Here is an 18,754-nt window from a genome sequence, read left to right as displayed (position 1 = left end):
ATCAAAGCTTTAAGTTTAGGGGCTGGCCTGGTGGTGCAGTGGTTAAGTTCGCACGTTCCACTTCATGGCAGCCCGGGGTTCACAGGTTCGGATCCTGGGTGCGGACATGGCCCCACTTGGCAAAAAGCCATGCTGTAGTAGGAATCCCATGTATAAAATAGAGGAAGATGGGCATGGATGTTAGCTCAGGGCCAGTCTTCCTCAACAAAAAGAGAAGGATTGGCAGATGTTAGCTCAGGGCTGATCTTCCTCAAAAAAAAAAAAAGCATTAAGTTTAGATCTTAGAATTTCTGGTACTACAGAGCTGGTTGGGGAAAAATGAGGGACCTGGTATCCAGGCTGTTTATTCTCTAATTTGAAGGAAGATGGCACTGAGAGGATCTTTTCTTCTTTTCGAGTTTTGCTCAGGGCTGAATGTTTTGAAAATCTAGCAGAACAGTAGGAGGACACAGTTATCCTCAGAGGAGGGCCACTCGTGTCAGGAGCCTATGATCTTAGCGAAGAAGGAATCTGTTGCTGTCATGAGGGCCGAGAGAACCTTCTCAAATAAAAACATGCCTCCCCACTGGGATATTTGATCTTTGCTCAAAGTGCAGTCAGGCCTGTTTTGAGCTTGGCTAACCCATTCCCACCCACTGAAAACCTGAAAGGCTTATTGTTCAGGTGGCTGTAAAAGAACACAGAGGCTGTGAAAGGCCCACTGTTTTATGTTTGAAATAGTCGTCTGTCCCAGGGTTTAAATGTAATCAAAATTGTTTTTTAAAAATCTTTTTTGTCCAAAGGCAAAAAGAGATTGTAAGGAAAGAAATGGCTGAGCTGCAAAGAAACATAGCACTATTTCTTACAGCATAACTTTTCTGCTTGAGCACCGTTAATGCTCAGCCATTTCCCTGCTTCCCTATTTCCCTCCAGAACACTGGAGTCCATTCACCATTCATTCACCTGGTCTCTGGAACGGATTCTGAGGGCAGCCAAATACTAAGCAAGGCAGTCTCAGACTTTGCAAACATCTTTCATGGGTTCAAGAAATCTGAGACGAAGTTTTACGGCTCAGCTGAACTGGAGGCCCAGAAAGAGAAGGGAAAAAATTCATTCATTCTCTCGCCTCATGTGAGACAACATCAACTGAAGAGAAAACACTAAGAGAAACTTAATTTGGAACCCAGTAAGGTCAGAGAAGTAATCAATTCACTTTTAGGAGGAAGTCTCTCTGCTCTACTTTTTTCCTGGTCTCCGCATGGGCCAGGGTGACTGACACCTTCCCCAACCCCAAAGGCTCGGCTCTTTCTCTCTGTCAGAAAAGGAGCGCCCTGCATGGGCTGATGATACCAGCTGACCTCTGAGGCAGCAGGATGTGCACCGTGTGGAGAGAGAGGGTGAGGGCTTTGCTCTGGGGGTTATACTGCATGTTCTAGAACAGGCAGTGGCAGGAGATGAGGCTGGAAGGACAGGTTGGAGCTACAGTGTTTGGGGTCCTGAATGTCCTGCTAAGGATTTTGGAATTTATCCTTAGGCAAGTGGAGCTATTGGAGGCTTTTTATACCATTTTCTTCTTTTTGGAGAATTATTATGTAGTAATTACTTAAGAATTATTAAGTACTCATTTATTATTATGTAGTAAAATTTATTATAGAAGCCTAATCAAATAGAAATAAAAGTCCCAAACTGAACAAGCCATAATCATACTACAAAGGGGTAACCAGTGGAAACATTTTGGGGAAGAATGGTTATCTATTAAAACAAAAAGGGATAATATTTTACAAATGGTTTTATAATCTGATGTTTTTCATTAAACATTATAAAGTAAATTTCTCGTCTTATTCTCTTACATAGTTACTTTCAACTTTTTTCCTGACCTAACATCCCTGCGAAAGCTGACACCCTCTCAGGAGTACCAGGCGTTGAACAAGAGTGGTTTTTAAGGAGGGGGCACTCTCCTTAGAATCACTGCTCTCTAACATCATTTAGACGGCTGAGCTGTATTTCATTAAAATGCTTATTGAACATTTCAGTTATTTCTAATCTTACACACTTGCCAATAATGCTTTAGTAAATATATTTAAATTTGTAGTTTTGTATACTTATCTGATTAGATTTAATTCTTTAAAATAAATTCTTTGAAGTTCAGTTGCTGGGTCAAAGGTACTATCTGTATATTTGCAGTAAAAAAAAAGAAAGAAAGAAAGAAAGAAAAATAAATCAGATGTCGACTGAGCTAGCATCTCTTGCTTTTGCGTTTGAGATCCTGGTATTACTAGCTCAGACCTTAATATTTTCAATCTTTATAATCTTTGTCAATCTGGTTGACAAAAAGGCTATTATCTTTTTTTAAATTTGTATTTATTAGATTACTAGTAAGGTTGAAAATTTGTTTTCATATGGCTATTAGCCATTTATATGTCTTTTGAGAATTGTCCACCCATGTACATTACCCACTTACCTTTTAAAGAAAGAAGCCTGTATCTTCCTATTACTTATTACCAAAATATTCTGTGTTCATTGTCAAATCATCTGAATCAGATAAAAAAGTCATCCAGGATCTTATAATCCAGAGATAGCCAAAGTTAATAGGTTTGAATTAGGACTTTTTCTATGTGTGTGTGCATATGTGGATCTATGTACTGCAAAAGTGGACCCTTACACAGATACTGGTTTTACATACATTATTTGTGAACATTTCAGCATGCCAATAAATACATAGCTACATCATTATTTGTAATGATCCACTACATGGATGTCCCATTTTTCCAATTCTTGACCATTTAGGTGGTAAATCTATACCTGTGTCCAATTCTTTTCTTAGTGGAATTAGATTCAAAGGATTTGAACATCTCTATTACTATCAACTCTTTGATATATTATGTTGTAATGGTTTCCCCCAGTTGTCTTTAAATTTTATTTATTCCAGGATACAGTAGTTTTATATTCTCAGTAATAAAATTCATGTCGATTGATTTTCACATATTGAGCCAGCCTTGCATCCCCAAGATAAACTCCACTTTGTTGTGGTATATTATTCTTTATATACATTGCTGGATATGATTTGATAAATCTTCTATTAAGCATTCTTCAATCTAATTTCATCGGGTATATTGGTTTGAGCTTTCTTTGAACTTTTTTACTTTGTTTTGGTATCAGGGTAATGTTGGCCTCATAAAATAAATTGGGGTAGAGCCCTGGAAAAAAGTTATTATAAAATTACTCATAACTAACTTTATAGGGTCACTTACCCTGGCTCCTCCTTCTCCCCAATCCGCTCAGTATGTTCCTTGGGACTCCCCTTTTCAATCCTCTATTTCTGGGCCTTTAGTTACTGCAGCTTGCCACACACTTCTGTGGCTATACTCCTGTCCAAGGCTAAGCAGTGTTTACCTCTGGAGGGTGAAACATAGCAAACTGTCAGACTGATGATATTTCAGTTCTGGTCATCTCCAATCTGCTTGCCACCAATTACATTTCCGAGTCATCAAATTGCTGTTCTATGCATTTAATCCAGATTTCACAGCTGTATTCAGAGGGAGAACCTGGGAGAAGGGTACCTACTTCATCTTATTGGGAACTAGAACTTTTTCTTTTTCTGGGAGATTAGTCCTGAGCTAACATCTGCTGCCAATCCCGCCCCGCCCCCCCCTTTTGTTTTTGCTGAGCAAGACTGGTCCTGAGCTAACATCCATGCCCATCTCCTTCTACTTTATATGGGGGATGCCTGCCATAGCATGGCTTGACAAGCGATGCATAGGTCCATACCTGGGATCCGAACTGGCGAACCCCAGGCTGCCAAAGTGGAACATGCAAACTTAACCGCTGCGCCACTGGGCCAACTCCGGAACTAGAACTCTTAAGTTTGGTTTCAATTACTAATTTAGTTGTAGCTCCCCTTCCACTTTACTAAATACTAAGCCCTCTCCTTTCATCTCTTTTGATATACACTGAGATTTCATAAAAAGAAAAAAATTTAAGAACTCATACAATTAAGAATTTTGCCATCTAGAAAAGCCTACTTATCTTTTAGCCCATTTTTGATCTCAACTCCCACAGCCTTTTCTTCCACCTCTTTCTCTTAGTCCAAAGAGCAGAAAAGAAGACCCGCAGGCTGCTCCAATGTTACTAGGAGGTTTCCAGGAAATATGAGTTTGGTCTCTGCTCTGAAATAAAGGATTCCCTTAAGGCTGTAGCTTGCTTAAATTTCAGGCCTCCTTCCTGACATTTCTCTTGAAAGAATGAATGAAGGAAGCGCATCAAGTGTTTCTTTTGACTGTCCTTTACATTAAGTGTGGGAGACAAGTATCTTCGTGTATAGCGGAGAAACACATGATCACACGACCAAAGAGTTTGGAATAGAGAGTAATTTTAGAGATCGGGCCTCAGTCTTAACAGATGTCGTTGCACATTAAAATTGGGAGAGTCCATAGGTGAAACGGCCAGGGTCTGAGATGCAATAAAACCAAATGCCCACAGGACCAGCCTGGAAGACAAAACAGGGAATGGTAGAGGCTGTGGTAAACTGTCCAGAACAGACATTGTCTTAAATTTATCCTCTGGCGGGAGCAGCCATCACTCTCAGTTTTAGCTAACTGTTACCACATAAAAAGGCATGACCTCCGTCATTGGGTCTCCCAATTTTTCAAAAGAAGTCAAATTGGGATTTCCATATGAAATCTTTAATATTGGCTCAGAGTTTCTAACAGTATTAGGGCCAAATAAGCCAGCTATAACCTGGATATAGTGCATAAGGTATCATTCCCGACTTCTGGCTCAGGTAAAAGATAAAAATGCAGAATAAAGAAGATGGAATTCTCTTTTTTTTCCATCCTTACTTAACCACTGATCTTTGAAAGAGATATAGCGTTTTAAGTTCCTTAGAATGAAGAAGGGAAAAAAAAGCTGATGGTTAGGCCTTAGTAGACCAAAATTGGGATACTTAAAATCTATTTGTACACCATGTCTTAAGTATTAAAATTCTACAAAAAGAGGCTTGGCTAAAAGACACATCTATAGGAGGTACACGGCATAAAGGTTAAAAGTTCAGGTTTTGACGTCAACAGTACTCTGTAAGTATGTAGCTTTCTGACGATCTGACCCAATTCAAGACTGTGTCATCCAAATAATCTTTTATTGCAGCAACAGCAAGTTGCTTAACCTCAAACCCTAGTTTGCTCATGTGTAATGATCACCTCCCATGTAGCAATGTTGTGAGGATGAAATAACGTATACTGTTTAGCACAGTGACGTGGAGTCACTTAAAGGTCTTTTGAGTAGCAGTGACATGATCAGATAGATACTTTAGGAGGAATAACCTAGGGGTTGTAGGCTGAATAAATAGTATAGAGATTGGAGGCAGAAAGAAAAAAAGCAAGACTGGACTTTGGATATAGACAGATTTGGAAACAATTTTAACAAAGGGAGTATCTGAAACTTGGAGGATGAGGAGATCATCAATAGCATATACACATACAGAAGATGCTGATGACAGAACCATGGGAAGTTCTACTTAGAAGCAGAGAAGGAATGTTCAGAGACGTAGGGGGAAAACCCTCTATCTGTAAGTTGAAATCAATTTAGTTGTCTTTTCATTCAACAGTTCTTTTTTTTTTTTTGAGGAAGATTAGTCCTGAGCTAACATCCGTGTCCGTCTTCCTCTACTTTATATGTAGGACACCTGCCACAGCATGGCTTGACAAGTGATGTGTAGGTCTGCACCTGGGATCCAAACTGGTGAACCCCAGGCCGCTGAAGTGGAATGTGCAAACTTAACCGCTGCGCCACCAGGCCTGCCCCAGATTGCCTTTTTTTTTTTGAAGATTTTATTTTTTTTCCTTTTTCTCCCCAAAGCCCCCCAGTACACAGCTGTATATTCTTCGTTGTGGATCCTTCTAGTTGTGGCATGTGGGATGCTGCCTCAGCGTGGTTTGATGAGCAGTGCCATGTCCGCGCCCAGGATTCGAACCACCGAAACACTGGGCCGCCTGCAGCGGAGCGCGCAAACTTAACCACTCAGCCACGGGGCCAGCCCCTCAGATTGCCTGCTTTTTAACAAAGCATTTCAGATTAGGTTAGATTAGTTACTAAACTGATTAAATAGTCCTCTCCAAACTGAAGACCCTATTTCTCTAAGTACCATGTCTTACTTGGGACTGTATTAGGATAAAGTGAATATAGTAGCTTTGTATTTAAGACAGAACCAGTTTAAGTATTCTTCAAAAATAGTATTCAGGCTTTAAGTTAGTCATACAACTGCTTCCTATTTTCAGATTTTATTTTACATCTAGTATTATTACACTAAGCAAGATAAAGGAAGACTAAAATTACCCATACACTACAGTTAATCAATAAAATTACTTAGAGAATGGGAATATTATGATTTGCTGAATATCCCAATTAACTTATTGCTATGTATCTGTGGCTGCTAACAAAATACCTTTAACACTAAATTAAAAATTTAGTTTTGGACTCTAGAGTACATTATGGTTGCTGCTTTAAAGGATGTTTATTAAAGCATGATTCATGTACCACTTGCAAGGGAACCACCTATAATTAAAGAAAAAACCTAATTTGGAATGACTCCATAGTGATTGTTAAAAACACAGTTTTCCTATGTGATTCATATGGAACAATCTCCAAGATTCCAAGATAAATTAAGTGAAAAAAAGGCAAGGTGCAGTACAGTACTCACGGTATGCAGCCATTTGAATAAAGAACAAAGGGGTGCCCACATTCATGCTAATATGTGCACAGACCGTGTGTGCAAGGATGTACAAATGGGTAACACTTCCTGCTTCTGGGAAGGGGCAAGGCAAGGCAGAACACATTTTATGCCATATACTCCTTTACACTTTTTGACTTCTACAACATGTGTACGAACCATCCACTCAAAACGTAAGAGAAAGCCATCTTAAAATGCACATTCTCAGGCTTATCCTGGCCCTCCTTAGTCAGAATCCTTGGAATAAGGGCTTAGAAATCTTAATTTTTAGAATGTTCCCAAATGACTGTCATGACAAACCATTGCTATCAACATTATCTTTCTATGACACTACAAAATTTGCCCTCTATTAGGTAAAACGAAAAATTTGATAACTGTCAAATTCAGTATAAAAAACGGTGGCTCCACTAAAGCAACTGTTTATAACTTAAATTCATAACATATTGACAACATAATAGCACAACCAAGCAAAACCAAGACTTATCCTTTTTGTCAATAAACAGGAAGAATGATTTAAAATACTCGACTTAAAAAAATCTTTTGCTATGCTGTTCATGCAACTTTGCATTTTAAATTCTAGCTTAGGGGCTGGCCCCGTGGCTGACTGGTTGAGTTCGCGAGCTCGGCTTCAGCAGCCCAGGGTTTGGATCCTGGGGGCGGACATGGCACCGCTCAGTAGGCCACGCTGAGGCGGTGTCCCACGTGCCACAAATAGAAGGACCCACAACTAAAATATACAACTATGTACTAAGGGGATACGGGGAGAAAAAAGCAGGAAAAAAAAAAAAAGATTGGCAACAGTTGTTAGCTCAGGTGCCAATCTTTAAAAAAATAAAAATAAAAAAAATAAAAAGAAGTACCAATTCAGTTTACCTTAAAAAAAAAATTCTAGCTTATTCAAAGAAATAGAAAAAACAATAGGGAAGACAAGGAAAATTCTAATTGGAATGCATTATGTAATTGGGGGTGGGTGAGAGGAATCAATTTATTTTATTTGGGATATCATTAAATTACTGCAACATAAGTATGATTAATAACAGGGAAAGCCAGCCTGAGATGCAAAGAACTAATAAGTAAATTAGTTGCCGAAACAACTGGTTCAAGAATGCATTAACAGGGTGATAACCAATGCTTCTTTTGACCAGAGAGTCCTGTTTAAAAAATTGTCAAAGCAGAAGAAAAGATACTAACAAATATTCAATCCAAGTTATTTCATCCATGAGTTAATGTGGGTCTAGCACCAGCTATGAAAACAATTAAGCCATGCAAAAAATAACTAATACTGAAATAATTTCAGTACAAAATTTAAATGGCACCAGTTGTATATCCCGATGAAGACACCCAAACCAAAAGCAAAATTTTGAAACGTGGGCTGATAACATTTTGAGAACATAACCACAAGATGAAGGGAGCTGCCTGGCAAAGTGCTGAGCATAAACTTTGAAACCTGGCTCTCAATTTCAATTCTGTCACTTAAATTGACACGTGATATTTAATAGCCAATCTGGGCTTCGACTCTCTCATTTGAAAAATAAGAAATATAGTGCCTTCACTTATTCTTATTGTTATGATAGTTTTAAAATGGGAAAAGGGGGGCCAGCCCGGTGGCACAGCGGTTAAGTTCGCATGTTCCGCTTCGGTGGCCTGGGCTTCGCTGATTCGGATCCCGGGTGCGGACATGGCACCGCTTCGCACGCCATGCTGTGGCAGGCGTCCCACATATAAAGCAGATGATGGGCATGGATGTTAGCTCAGGGCCAGTCTTCCTCAAAAAAAAAAAACAAACAAAAAAAAAACAAAGGGCGAGGAAAGGTATGAAAAGCATGATGTCTAGCATAATGTCTGTTACTAGTGTGTGATGTCAGTTCTTTCCTCTCTTAAGAGAACCTTGAGAAGTTTGTGAGAAGCAAAATTCCAAAATTTTACTGGGTGATTAGTTATTCAAAAGAGTAATATGAGACCCAGAAAGACTAAAATTACAATTAAAGAAAAAAAAAAAGGCTTTCCCAAGTTACATAGCTAGGATGTGAAAACTTGAGAGGAAAGCCTGAGCCTCCTGTTCTGTCTCCCCAGTGGTTGTCCCTTACCATCTCCTGGTCCTCTAGGATTCCAGGGGAAGATTCTGACCCAAGAAAGAAACTGAACCAATATGATATTGAATTATAAAAGTTTTTGGAAATTATGTGCTCAGGCAACAAACATTTGCCAGGAATAACAAGATGTGAGTACCCAATAAATTTGAATATGGTTTTACTGAAACATAAGTCATTTCAAAGCAAAAGTAGTTTATGATGTCAATTCTAACATAATACATTTAAAGTCATTATATGAATTTAAGTTTTTATTTGTATATTTCACTGTAGTGCTGTGACAACAAAATGACATCTGTGTACCAGAGCATACATACATCACAGTAAGATGTAACTTTTCATTACATCACTGCTAGAATATTTAGCTTTTGTAGGACATATAAGCATGTAAGATGGCCACACCAAATAATTTTCTGTTTTTTTTCCTTAGATAATCTTAATTTTTTATCAGTAATACTTTATCAACCTCACTGTTAATAGAGCTGTAAATTATCTGGGTGATGGGGTGTGGGGTCAGGGGGGAATCATTCAACTGTGTTATACTGTAATAGTCGCTAGGGTAATCTCACACACACCAATAAGGAACTGTCATCATAATTAAGGGCTAGTCACTGTTGTTAGTTGCACAATGATAAAGTTCTTTTGAAAATATTGGTTAGCCCACTTATATACGAAAAATGCCCTTTCCACTTATGCAGAAGAAAAAAATATTCAGAAAGTTATTTTTGGCCTTGCTATGTCAAAAAGTCAACTGTACAAAGATCTACGTGTCAAACCTAAAATTATAATTTTAAAAGTCTATTAAAAACAAAAATGTCATGCATTTTTATTATCATTTATGCAGAGGCTTTAAAACTGTTGCAAGACCATATAGTATATATTAGCTTTTATACTGCTAATGCACAACTAACAGCAAACTTGATTAGATTAACAGAAATCTGTCTTAATTACACCTTTATATAGCACACTAGAGACAAATGCCACAAGATCTGCAGAAACATTCAGTTCTGAGCACTTAAATGGCAGGATAACTTTTTGTGTTGTAATCCATCACAGACAGAATAACAAAACAAAAGGAAAAAATTCTGCAGTCTCACGTTACCAAAAAAACGTACTGCTGTAAAATATTAAGGGGTAAAGGATATCATCTATAACACAAAGTAACAACTAGTGTCAAAGAGCAAACAAAACCGCTAAATAAAAATATCAAAATACACATAGCAACTGAAGCACAAATACTGCAATAAATACAGTAAAGATTTAATAAGACTAGTTAATAAAAGACACAAAAATAGGGGGAGCTAGGGCAACCACTAAATAAAATCAAAATAATGGGAAAAAATTCTGAATCGTTTTTCCCCTAGTTGGAGCACAATTTTTTTGAGCATCTTTCCATTCATATAATACCTAACACTGTACATTAAGATTTTAGTGTCATAGAAAAACTTGGTTCTTCCATGAAATTCTTTAAATTCTTGATACATTTTTCAAAGTAGACATTATTATGAATGAAAAACAGCCAACAAATGGGCACCTGTTGTTTTTAACACTGCAGATTTACAGAAACTTTTTAAAAGTTATCATAATCTTTTTTGTCTTTTTTCCCCTCAGCTTCAAATCCATCAACTCCATCGCTATCCCTTCTTCGTTTCCTGTTGTTGTGGATGTTAAAACGCTGGCTCATTTGGGGTAATGGATCCATGCCTAGAACTTTGTGTATCTGGCGGAATGCAAGGAGCCTCAATGCAAACTGCAACAAAGAGAGTCATAATTTGGAGTTAATTCAAAAAACCAAAATATTAATTCTTACTAGGTTTACATCCCCATATAATAATATAAAAAAAACAAGTTTAATGAAACAAACACCTTGAACTATATTCGTTTCACAACTGAAATACTCCATATGTTTTGCTGTTTTTATTATCAGGCTTTCCTGTGTGCATGCTATTTTGTTTTTTAAAACAATTTAAAAAATAAATCTTAAAAAAATTTAGCATTATGTTCGCTAAAAAAAAAAAAAAAAAAAAATCCTGGAACAATATACAGTAAAAGAAAAAGTGTCTCACTTTGAGTGAACCCCTCTTTGGTTGATATTCACCTATTTCCCCACTTTTTCTGTGGATGTCCACATGTGCAGGCTTAGTATGGATTGCGTGCATGCACACACACTTCCCCAGGTTTACAAAAATGTGATCACACTTTTTCAACTTTTTACTTCATGAAGTAAAACACGATTTTCACTACAATGGCTAAGTATACACAGGAATATGTTAGGCATCAGTGTCACAAGATTTCATAAAGTCTTGAAACTAGAGGGACTTTTGAGACAATTTAATCTATTCCTCAAATTTCTGGGAATATATACCCATTGTCATGTGATTAAATGGCAACTTTGACGATTTAGTTATAACCTTCATAACTGTTTAGATTATTTTTTGAGATATAATTCACATTATCCTAAGATTCAACCCTTTAAAGTATACAATTTAGTGTTTTTTAATATACTTACAAAATTGTTCAACCATAACCACTCTCTAATTCCAGAGCATTTTCATCACTCCACAAAGAAACCTCATGGCTCAGTAGCAGTCATTCCTCAACCCCTCAATGACCCCTAGGCCCTGACAACCACTAATCTACTTTTCTTTCTCTATAGATTTGCCTACTCTGGACACTTCATATAAATGGAATCATATGACATATGCTTTTTGTGTCTAGCTTCTTTCACTGAGCGTAAGGTTTTCAAGGTTCATCCATGTTGTAGCATGTATCAGTACTTCATCCCCCTCTCTCTTTTTTTCTGGTGAGGAAGACTGGCCCTGAGCTAATATCTGTTGCCAGTCTTCCCCTATTTTGTATGTGGGATGCCTCCATAGCATGGTTTGATGAGCAGCGTGCAGGCCTGTGCCCAGGATCTGAACTGGTGAACCCTATGCTGCCAAAGCAGTGTGCAAACCAACCACCATGCTACCGGGCCAGCCACAATACTTTGTTCCTTTTAATGGCTGAATAATATTCTACTGCATGGATATACCATATTTGTTTATCCATGCATTCATCAACTGATGGACATTTTGGATGTTTCCACTTTTTGGCAATTATGCATAATGCTGCTATGAACATCTGAGTACAAGTTTTTGCATTGAGATAGGTTTTCAATTTTTTTAGGTGTATACCTAGAAGTCAAACTGTTTTCCAAAGTGGCTGCTGTTTAGACTATTTTTAATCCCTTTTATTTTCTTTGGCTGAGATTAGTTATTGGTTACAATCATCTACGTGAGAATTCCCTGTTCTAAAACTTTTTTCTAGATTAGGTGACTCCAGTTCCATAGAATTTTGCCTAATACACAGGTTTTTCAAATCTTGAAAGTCCCAAAATCATCTGTATTCATAACTTGATGTAATATTCTATTTAGTCTGTAATTCTGAATTTTCGCCAGTACTGAGTGCTTCTTTATCTCATTTATGCTATAAGGCTATTAACTTTCTGAAGTGAGAGCTAGGAATATTTATCATAATAGAATACTAATTCTTCATTGAGAGAGACTTAGAAAAGGTCCTTCCCAAAGATAAGCAGAATAATGTTTTCTGCATTAACAGAAAATATCCAAATAAGTCTGGTATATAATAATGACTATTAATACATTCTCACCACAGGGATATTGCTACTAATCACCAGCCTATTCTAATACTAGGAGTTTCTAAATAGAGGAATACTCCAATGAGTAAAACTAAGATAGCTTCTGAGGCTAGAGTGGGCACTCCAATACCTCCTGTTCTGTATGTGGTTTTGTATGTATTTCTAACATCTGACAAGAAGAGAAAATCTACCATATAGTTGGGCAATTATTTAACAGCAAATGAAATTTGAGGAATAACACTAAAATAATTCCCAAAGATAGCATGAAATTTTTAAACAACATCAAAGAGGTCTTAGGTTTACCTTACAGTTCCTTTTTTGAGGGGAAGGACTAATTTTATAAACGTACCTTTTTAAAGGTACACTGCTCTACTGTACACGTATAGGAAGGGATCTGAATAAATGACAAAGGTTCTATCTTACAGAATCAACTGGAGAATAAGACATACAGAGGCATATAAACATAAACATTATGGAAGGAAAAGAGGAAGAGTCCCAGACAGAGATAAAGGAATGAAGAGAAAATAATTCTCTTAATTGTGATGGTGGTTATGCAAGGCTACACATATGATAAAACTGTATAGAGCTCTACACACATATACACAGCAACGCCTGTATAACTGGTAAAATCTGAATAAATTTTATGGATTGTACCTATCTCAATTTCAGTTTGTCTTATGCTGGCCTGTGGTGCCCACTTCTGTAATTACCTAAAACCAGACCATTTTCTTGTGTCACATTAAAAAAAAAATTGCCTTCCTTTATAATTGTGAATTCTATTAGTTTTTGAATGCCCTGCTCCTAATCCTAAAATTCTTTTCTCTTAAATTTATAAATAATTCCTTTTTTAAGTACCAAGGAAGAAAGAAAATCCACTTAGGGTAAACTATCTTCTTCCCTAGAAAATTAAACGCAAAGAAATAAAAACAAAACTTGTCTGATATACACAACTGGTAATCTCGTGAGTCTGTAACATATTCATAATGTTTTATTACTACCGACTGTCCCTTAAGAAACTTTTGGAATAACAATTTAATCTTGAAATCTTTCAAATTATCCTTGTCAGAAGAGACAACAAATCAAGATCTTGAGGACGACAACGTCAAGTGCCCTAGAGTGGATTATTATTGTTCATAGCTAGTAGTCTTCTCCTTGTAGTACATTTTTGGAATCAAAAAAGGAAAGCTTCAGCAATTTTAGATTGTTTGATTTTTTTTCATTCATTCATTAGATTCACATATTTTTTCTTTTCCTTAATTATTCTTCCTATAGGACTGATTACTGATAATGACTGACATTTATTAAGATCCTTCCATATACCAGGTACTGTTGTATTTATACGTATTAACTCATTTAATCCTCCCAACAATCCTGCTTGAGACAGATCTTGTTTTTATTCCCATTTTATAGATGACTTGGCAGAGCTAGTATTCAAGAGCCAGGGAGTCTTGACTCCAAAGTCCACGCTTGTCATTTCTACATTAGATGGCCTTTCTAGTGGTGGGAGAGGATAAATTATAACAATTACCATAAACCACACAGTACTTCATTTCTGTACAATCAGAGCACGTAAATAGTTTCTCTATGATCTTGATATATAACCTAATACCCAGATGTAATGAGACAATGAAAATACTGCTATTTTTATATTTACAAAATACATTTGAAAACACACATAGTTAAAATAATAAAATTTAAGATCAGTGAAATCTTTTAAATTCTATCTCCTCTAAGGGCACACCTACTAAAGAAGCAGAAGAATAAATACTATACAGTGATTTCTTCTAAAGGACAATTATAAAAAAAACAAAACCATAAGGGCAGTGACCGCAAAAAGTTTTGGCATTAGGAACACATTGGTACCTGTGCACTGGATGTGATGTCTTCACGTTGCTGGTCAGTCATTGTTGCCAAGGTATCAAAGGGATCCTTCTCACAAGGATCCAGAAGTCCAGGACTACCTATAGCAATCACCATAGGAAGGAAAAAGCATTCATATTATCCATTTGGAAAAGAAAGAAGAGTTCTTATTCAACTATCAAACAAACATTAAAAATAAAGTAAGACTTACCTTTAAGAATAATCCCTGAAGAAATGCACTCAAAAACTCTTCTCAGTGCATCTCCAGGACTCTGAGGACTAGAAGCACTACTGATTGCTTTCTCTACTAGTAACTCCATAGCCTAAAGATAAAAACATAAAAAATGTGTTTAAAGCTTACAGACCAAAGGAATTACTCATTTGCGAAGACTAGAATGACAAACTACTTACGATGTTGTCACGAAAAATTTTAAGGATTGAAAAAGTTACATAGAACAAATCACAAAAACAGAAAATAACATATAAAAACATTCAAAATTAAATAATAAAACAAGTAATGAAAATAAAACTCACAAGGCAAAATATAATTTACATTTTTAAAAGATTTTGCAATTTATGCTTAATGAAGAAAAATGTAAAATACATTAACAGTTTTTTAAAAAAACAATTTTTAGTTTTAATTATTGCTATCCTTTCCTATTAAAATATGACAGTGCTCAAAATTCTTTAGCTATTTAGGGCTTGCATACATTTATTCTTTAATATCTACAGACTGATGATACTAGGGAGCTACAGCAGGTCAATATTCTATGATTCTGAAGCTGAAAATACCTTAAATCCACTTTAGCTGTGTGCTCCTAGATTTAACCAGAGGTAAAAACTATGTCTGCCTATTCACTCCAAGGCCATTATTCAGATCTTTTAAGTAAGAATAATTCTAAAAAGCTTGGACACATGGAGATGGTAGTCTCAAACAAATTAGGAATAAATTATAAGAGTGATGAGAATTTAAAGAGACAGGGCACATTAACAGACATAAAAAAGTGATAGCTGGAAGCAAATAAATCAGACGGAGAATGAAAAATACTATAAGATTTCACTCGTGTGGAAAATAAACGCACACATAGATACAGAGAACAGACTGGTGGTTACCAGAGGGGAAGGAGGTGGGGGGAGGGTAAAAGGGGTAAAGGGCACATACGTACGCTGATGGATGGCAACGGTAGCAACTAAAAACAAGGTAGTCTACACAGAAGTTGAAATACAATGATGTACACCTGAAATTTATATATAATGTTATATATAAATCAGTTGCCTCAAAAAAAAAAGATAGCTGGTAGCATGAGAAATTGAAAAGTCTGAAAATAATGGATGTTCATAATGATATATATAAATCAGAACAAAAAAAATTAAGACAGTTTAGTTTATTCAGCTGAAGAATGTAGGAAGAGGCTCGTGACTTTTTTAAGGATTTTCATTTAAAAATTTTTAAGATTTTAAGGAATCAGCTTCAGTTATCCAAACAATTCTATGAATATATAATAAATATCTCTCCTTTCCAGACAAATCAAGTATTATTTTAAGATGTTCAACAGACTGTGAAATCCTTAAGGATAAGGTCAATGTCATTTATTTTTTTTTTTTTTTTTTTTTTTTTTTTTTTTTAAAGATTTTATTTTTTCCTTTTTCTCCCCAAAGCCCCCCGGTACATAGTTGTATATTCTTCGATGTGGGTCCTTCTAGTTGTGGCATGTGGGATGCTGCCTCAGCGTGGTTTGATGAGCAGTGTCATGTCCGCGCCCAGGATTCGAACCAACGAAACACTGGGCCGCCTGCAGCGAAGCGCGCGAACTTAACCGCTCGGCCACGGGGCCAGCCCCTCAATGTCATTTATTTTGAACTGCTTTGCCTAGTGTGAGTGGCCAGCATATAGAAAATATTCAATAAATGTTTTTGAAACTGAATACTTTTGGAAAAGAATGTGAAAATAATCTGCTGATAAAAGAAATCAAGGTAAAATTAGCAAATTACTGATGCTGTGCTTAAAATATAAAATTGAAGTCATAAAATATGCAACTTTCCATAAATACCTCAAAATTTTCCCAAGTATTTTTAGAGAATGTCAAGAGAAAAATAAGTAATAATTAGCTATAATCTAGGTATGTCAAGATATAGAATGTGTTTCAAGTAATTTCAAAGTTTTTTCAAGATCCGCTTATTGACTGACCTTAAGAAGTGGGAATTTGTGATTTATACTTGCATTTAAAAACAGAAAACTAATTAAAAATAAAGAAAGAAATGAATTATTTATGGAACACAAAAAGTCAATATATTTAAACACACACAATAAAACTAAGTCAACTATTTGCCTTCTGAGATCACTTACTGTGAAGCAAGCAATTAAAAAAAATTAAATTTTCTACACAACATGGTTGTTCTCCAAGCAGATCTTGTTGCTAGTAAAGCAACAAAAGCAGAATACACGTGGTTTATAAAATCTGAAATTATGCATTCGAAGGTAAAAGGAAAACAACAAAGATGAACAAAATCAAATTAAGGAAATGATATTTATGCTGTAATGTACAGCATCTTGGTGGCTCAAGTTATTTAAAGAGAAAACCTCCCTGTATGAAATGATTTGCACTCTAGGATTGTAATATTTGCTTTTTTTTTTTTTTTTTTTTTGAGGAAGATTAGCCCTGAGCTAACTACTGCCAATCCTCCTTTTTTTGCTGAGGAAGACTGGCCCTGAGCTAACATCCATGCCCATCTTCCTCTACTTTATATGTGGGATGCCTACCACAGCATGGCTTTTGCCAAGGTGGTGCCATGTCCACCCCTGGGACCCGAACCAGTGAACTCTGGGCTGCCGTGCGAACTTAATCACTGTGCCACAGGGCCAGTCCCTAATATTTGCTTTAAAAAACACTCATGAAGCATATTCTTCCTTTCCGTCTCAGGCAGTAACAATATTGCTTACTAAGTGGCAGGCACCATGCTAAGTACTTTAAATGTATGATTTCATTTAATTCTCATAACTAGATGCCTTTATACCACAATTCTTTTTATTTGGAAGATTAGCCCTGAGCTAACAGACGCTGCCAATCCTCCTCTTTTTGCTGAGGAAGGCTGGCCCTGAGCTCACATCCATGCCCATCTTCCTCTACTTTATATGTGGGATGCCCACCACAGCATGGCTTGCCACGCGGTGCTATGTCCACACCCAGGATCTGAACTGGCGAACCCTGGGCCACCGAAGTGGAACGTGAGTGCTTAAGCGCTGCGCCACCGGGCTGGGCCCCCTCGCCAATTTTAAAGATTAAAAAAATAATCTTAAAGAGGTTAAGTAGTTTGTCTAATGTCATACATCCAGAAAGTAAAAAGACTGGGATTTGAACCCAGGTCTATCTGACTCAAAAAACTGTTGGTTTCTTTTTTTTAAAATTACAATTATATTTCAATAAATATCCTTTATCACTGGGTCATCCAGATAGATAACATTAATGCATTTCCTTGGATATTAGTTTCTAGCTCTGGTAGAGGTCACAGGCCATATAAAAAAACACCTTATGAGATTGTCCTAACACAGGTACTTTCATTTGATGGGAGACTAAACTGGTAATACCTTTCTTAGCACTCAATTGGCAAGCTCAAAGGCACATACTAATGAACCCAGCAATGTCAGTACTAAAGATTTACAATAGGGCTATTATACTTAAAGCAGACAAAACACTCAGTGCAGCTGCTTATCTGTAATGAACTGAAAACAATCTAAATATCTAACATTAGAAAGTCCGGTCAAGTAATAGTAATAGTAATAGTAGCAGTTATCCTCTTCATTAACTAACAGCTGAGTGCTTATTATATAATAAGTACTGTTCTAAGCCTTTACATACATTAACCAATTTTAGTCATCAAAATCACCTTTTGGAGACAGACATGACTATTATTCCCACTTTACAGATAAAGACGCTTACGTTATTAAAGTAAGATTTATAAATACCATTGCAACAAGCATTTGTATAGACAAAAGCCATTTCTATATTCCAGTTAACATAATATTGATACATGCATGACAGACTTCCATTTCTAAGCCCATTTTCAGGATGTTATATTTTTGCGTTATATTTATGCATAGTACCTTATTTCACACTCAGTAACTCTTAATAAAAATTGTCAAGTCTTATGGAAAAAAGTTTACTCTCAGCTTTTGGTGATTCAGGGGTGTGTGTGCACTCAAGTAGATGCTTTTTGTTAGGGAGTAGTTATGTGCTGAATGTTTATTTTTAAGCTAAAGCAAATGAGATGATACAGTCCACATATAATTTTCTGATTCTTTTGCAAGCTAAGAGAATGATAGTTCTTTGCCCTGAGATGTTAGTATCCCACCATTTAAAAACTCTTCATTGGTTCTAAAAGTGACAGACATGAACTCTATTACTACAAGCTGCCGCTACCACTAAATTCTAAGTTGCTTATATTCTTGAAAAACCAATAAAA

At 36.4% G+C, this 18,754-nt stretch overlaps 1 protein-coding gene and 1 long non-coding RNA gene across 5 annotated transcripts in view; both read right to left on the bottom strand.

Annotated features, from left to right (window-relative positions):
• Positions 1-1,545: 1,545 nt before the first annotated feature.
• LOC139077850 (uncharacterized) lies at positions 1,546-3,915 on the bottom strand. The gene is made up of 2 exons (XR_011530428.1): positions 3,231-3,915; positions 1,546-2,149 (listed from the first exon to the last, which is right to left on the bottom strand). It is a non-coding gene; the product is annotated as an uncharacterized lncRNA (long non-coding RNA).
• Positions 3,916-9,031: 5,116 nt separating this feature from the next.
• ZFR (zinc finger RNA binding protein) overlaps positions 9,032-18,754 on the bottom strand; it is a 67,452-nt gene continuing 57,729 nt past the window's right edge. For all 4 annotated transcript variants that reach the window (XR_011530426.1, XR_011530427.1, XM_070587083.1 and 1 more), the window contains 3 exons: positions 14,505-14,616; positions 14,297-14,394; positions 9,032-10,543 (listed from right to left, as the gene is read on the bottom strand). Coding sequence is in view for 2 of the 4 variants with exons in the window: in XM_070587083.1 (XP_070443184.1) it covers positions 10,364-10,543; positions 14,297-14,394; positions 14,505-14,616 (390 nt within the window). In the remaining 2 variants the exon portion in view is untranslated. The remainder of the gene's footprint in view (positions 10,544-14,296; positions 14,395-14,504; positions 14,617-18,754) is intronic.

The sequence above is a fragment of the Equus przewalskii genome, chromosome 20 (genome assembly GCF_037783145.1).
Source record: "Equus przewalskii isolate Varuska chromosome 20, EquPr2, whole genome shotgun sequence".
Taxonomy (NCBI): domain Eukaryota; kingdom Metazoa; phylum Chordata; class Mammalia; order Perissodactyla; family Equidae; genus Equus; species Equus przewalskii.
Note: the sequence above shows the minus strand (reverse complement) of the source record. Positions and strands in the feature narration are given on the sequence as shown.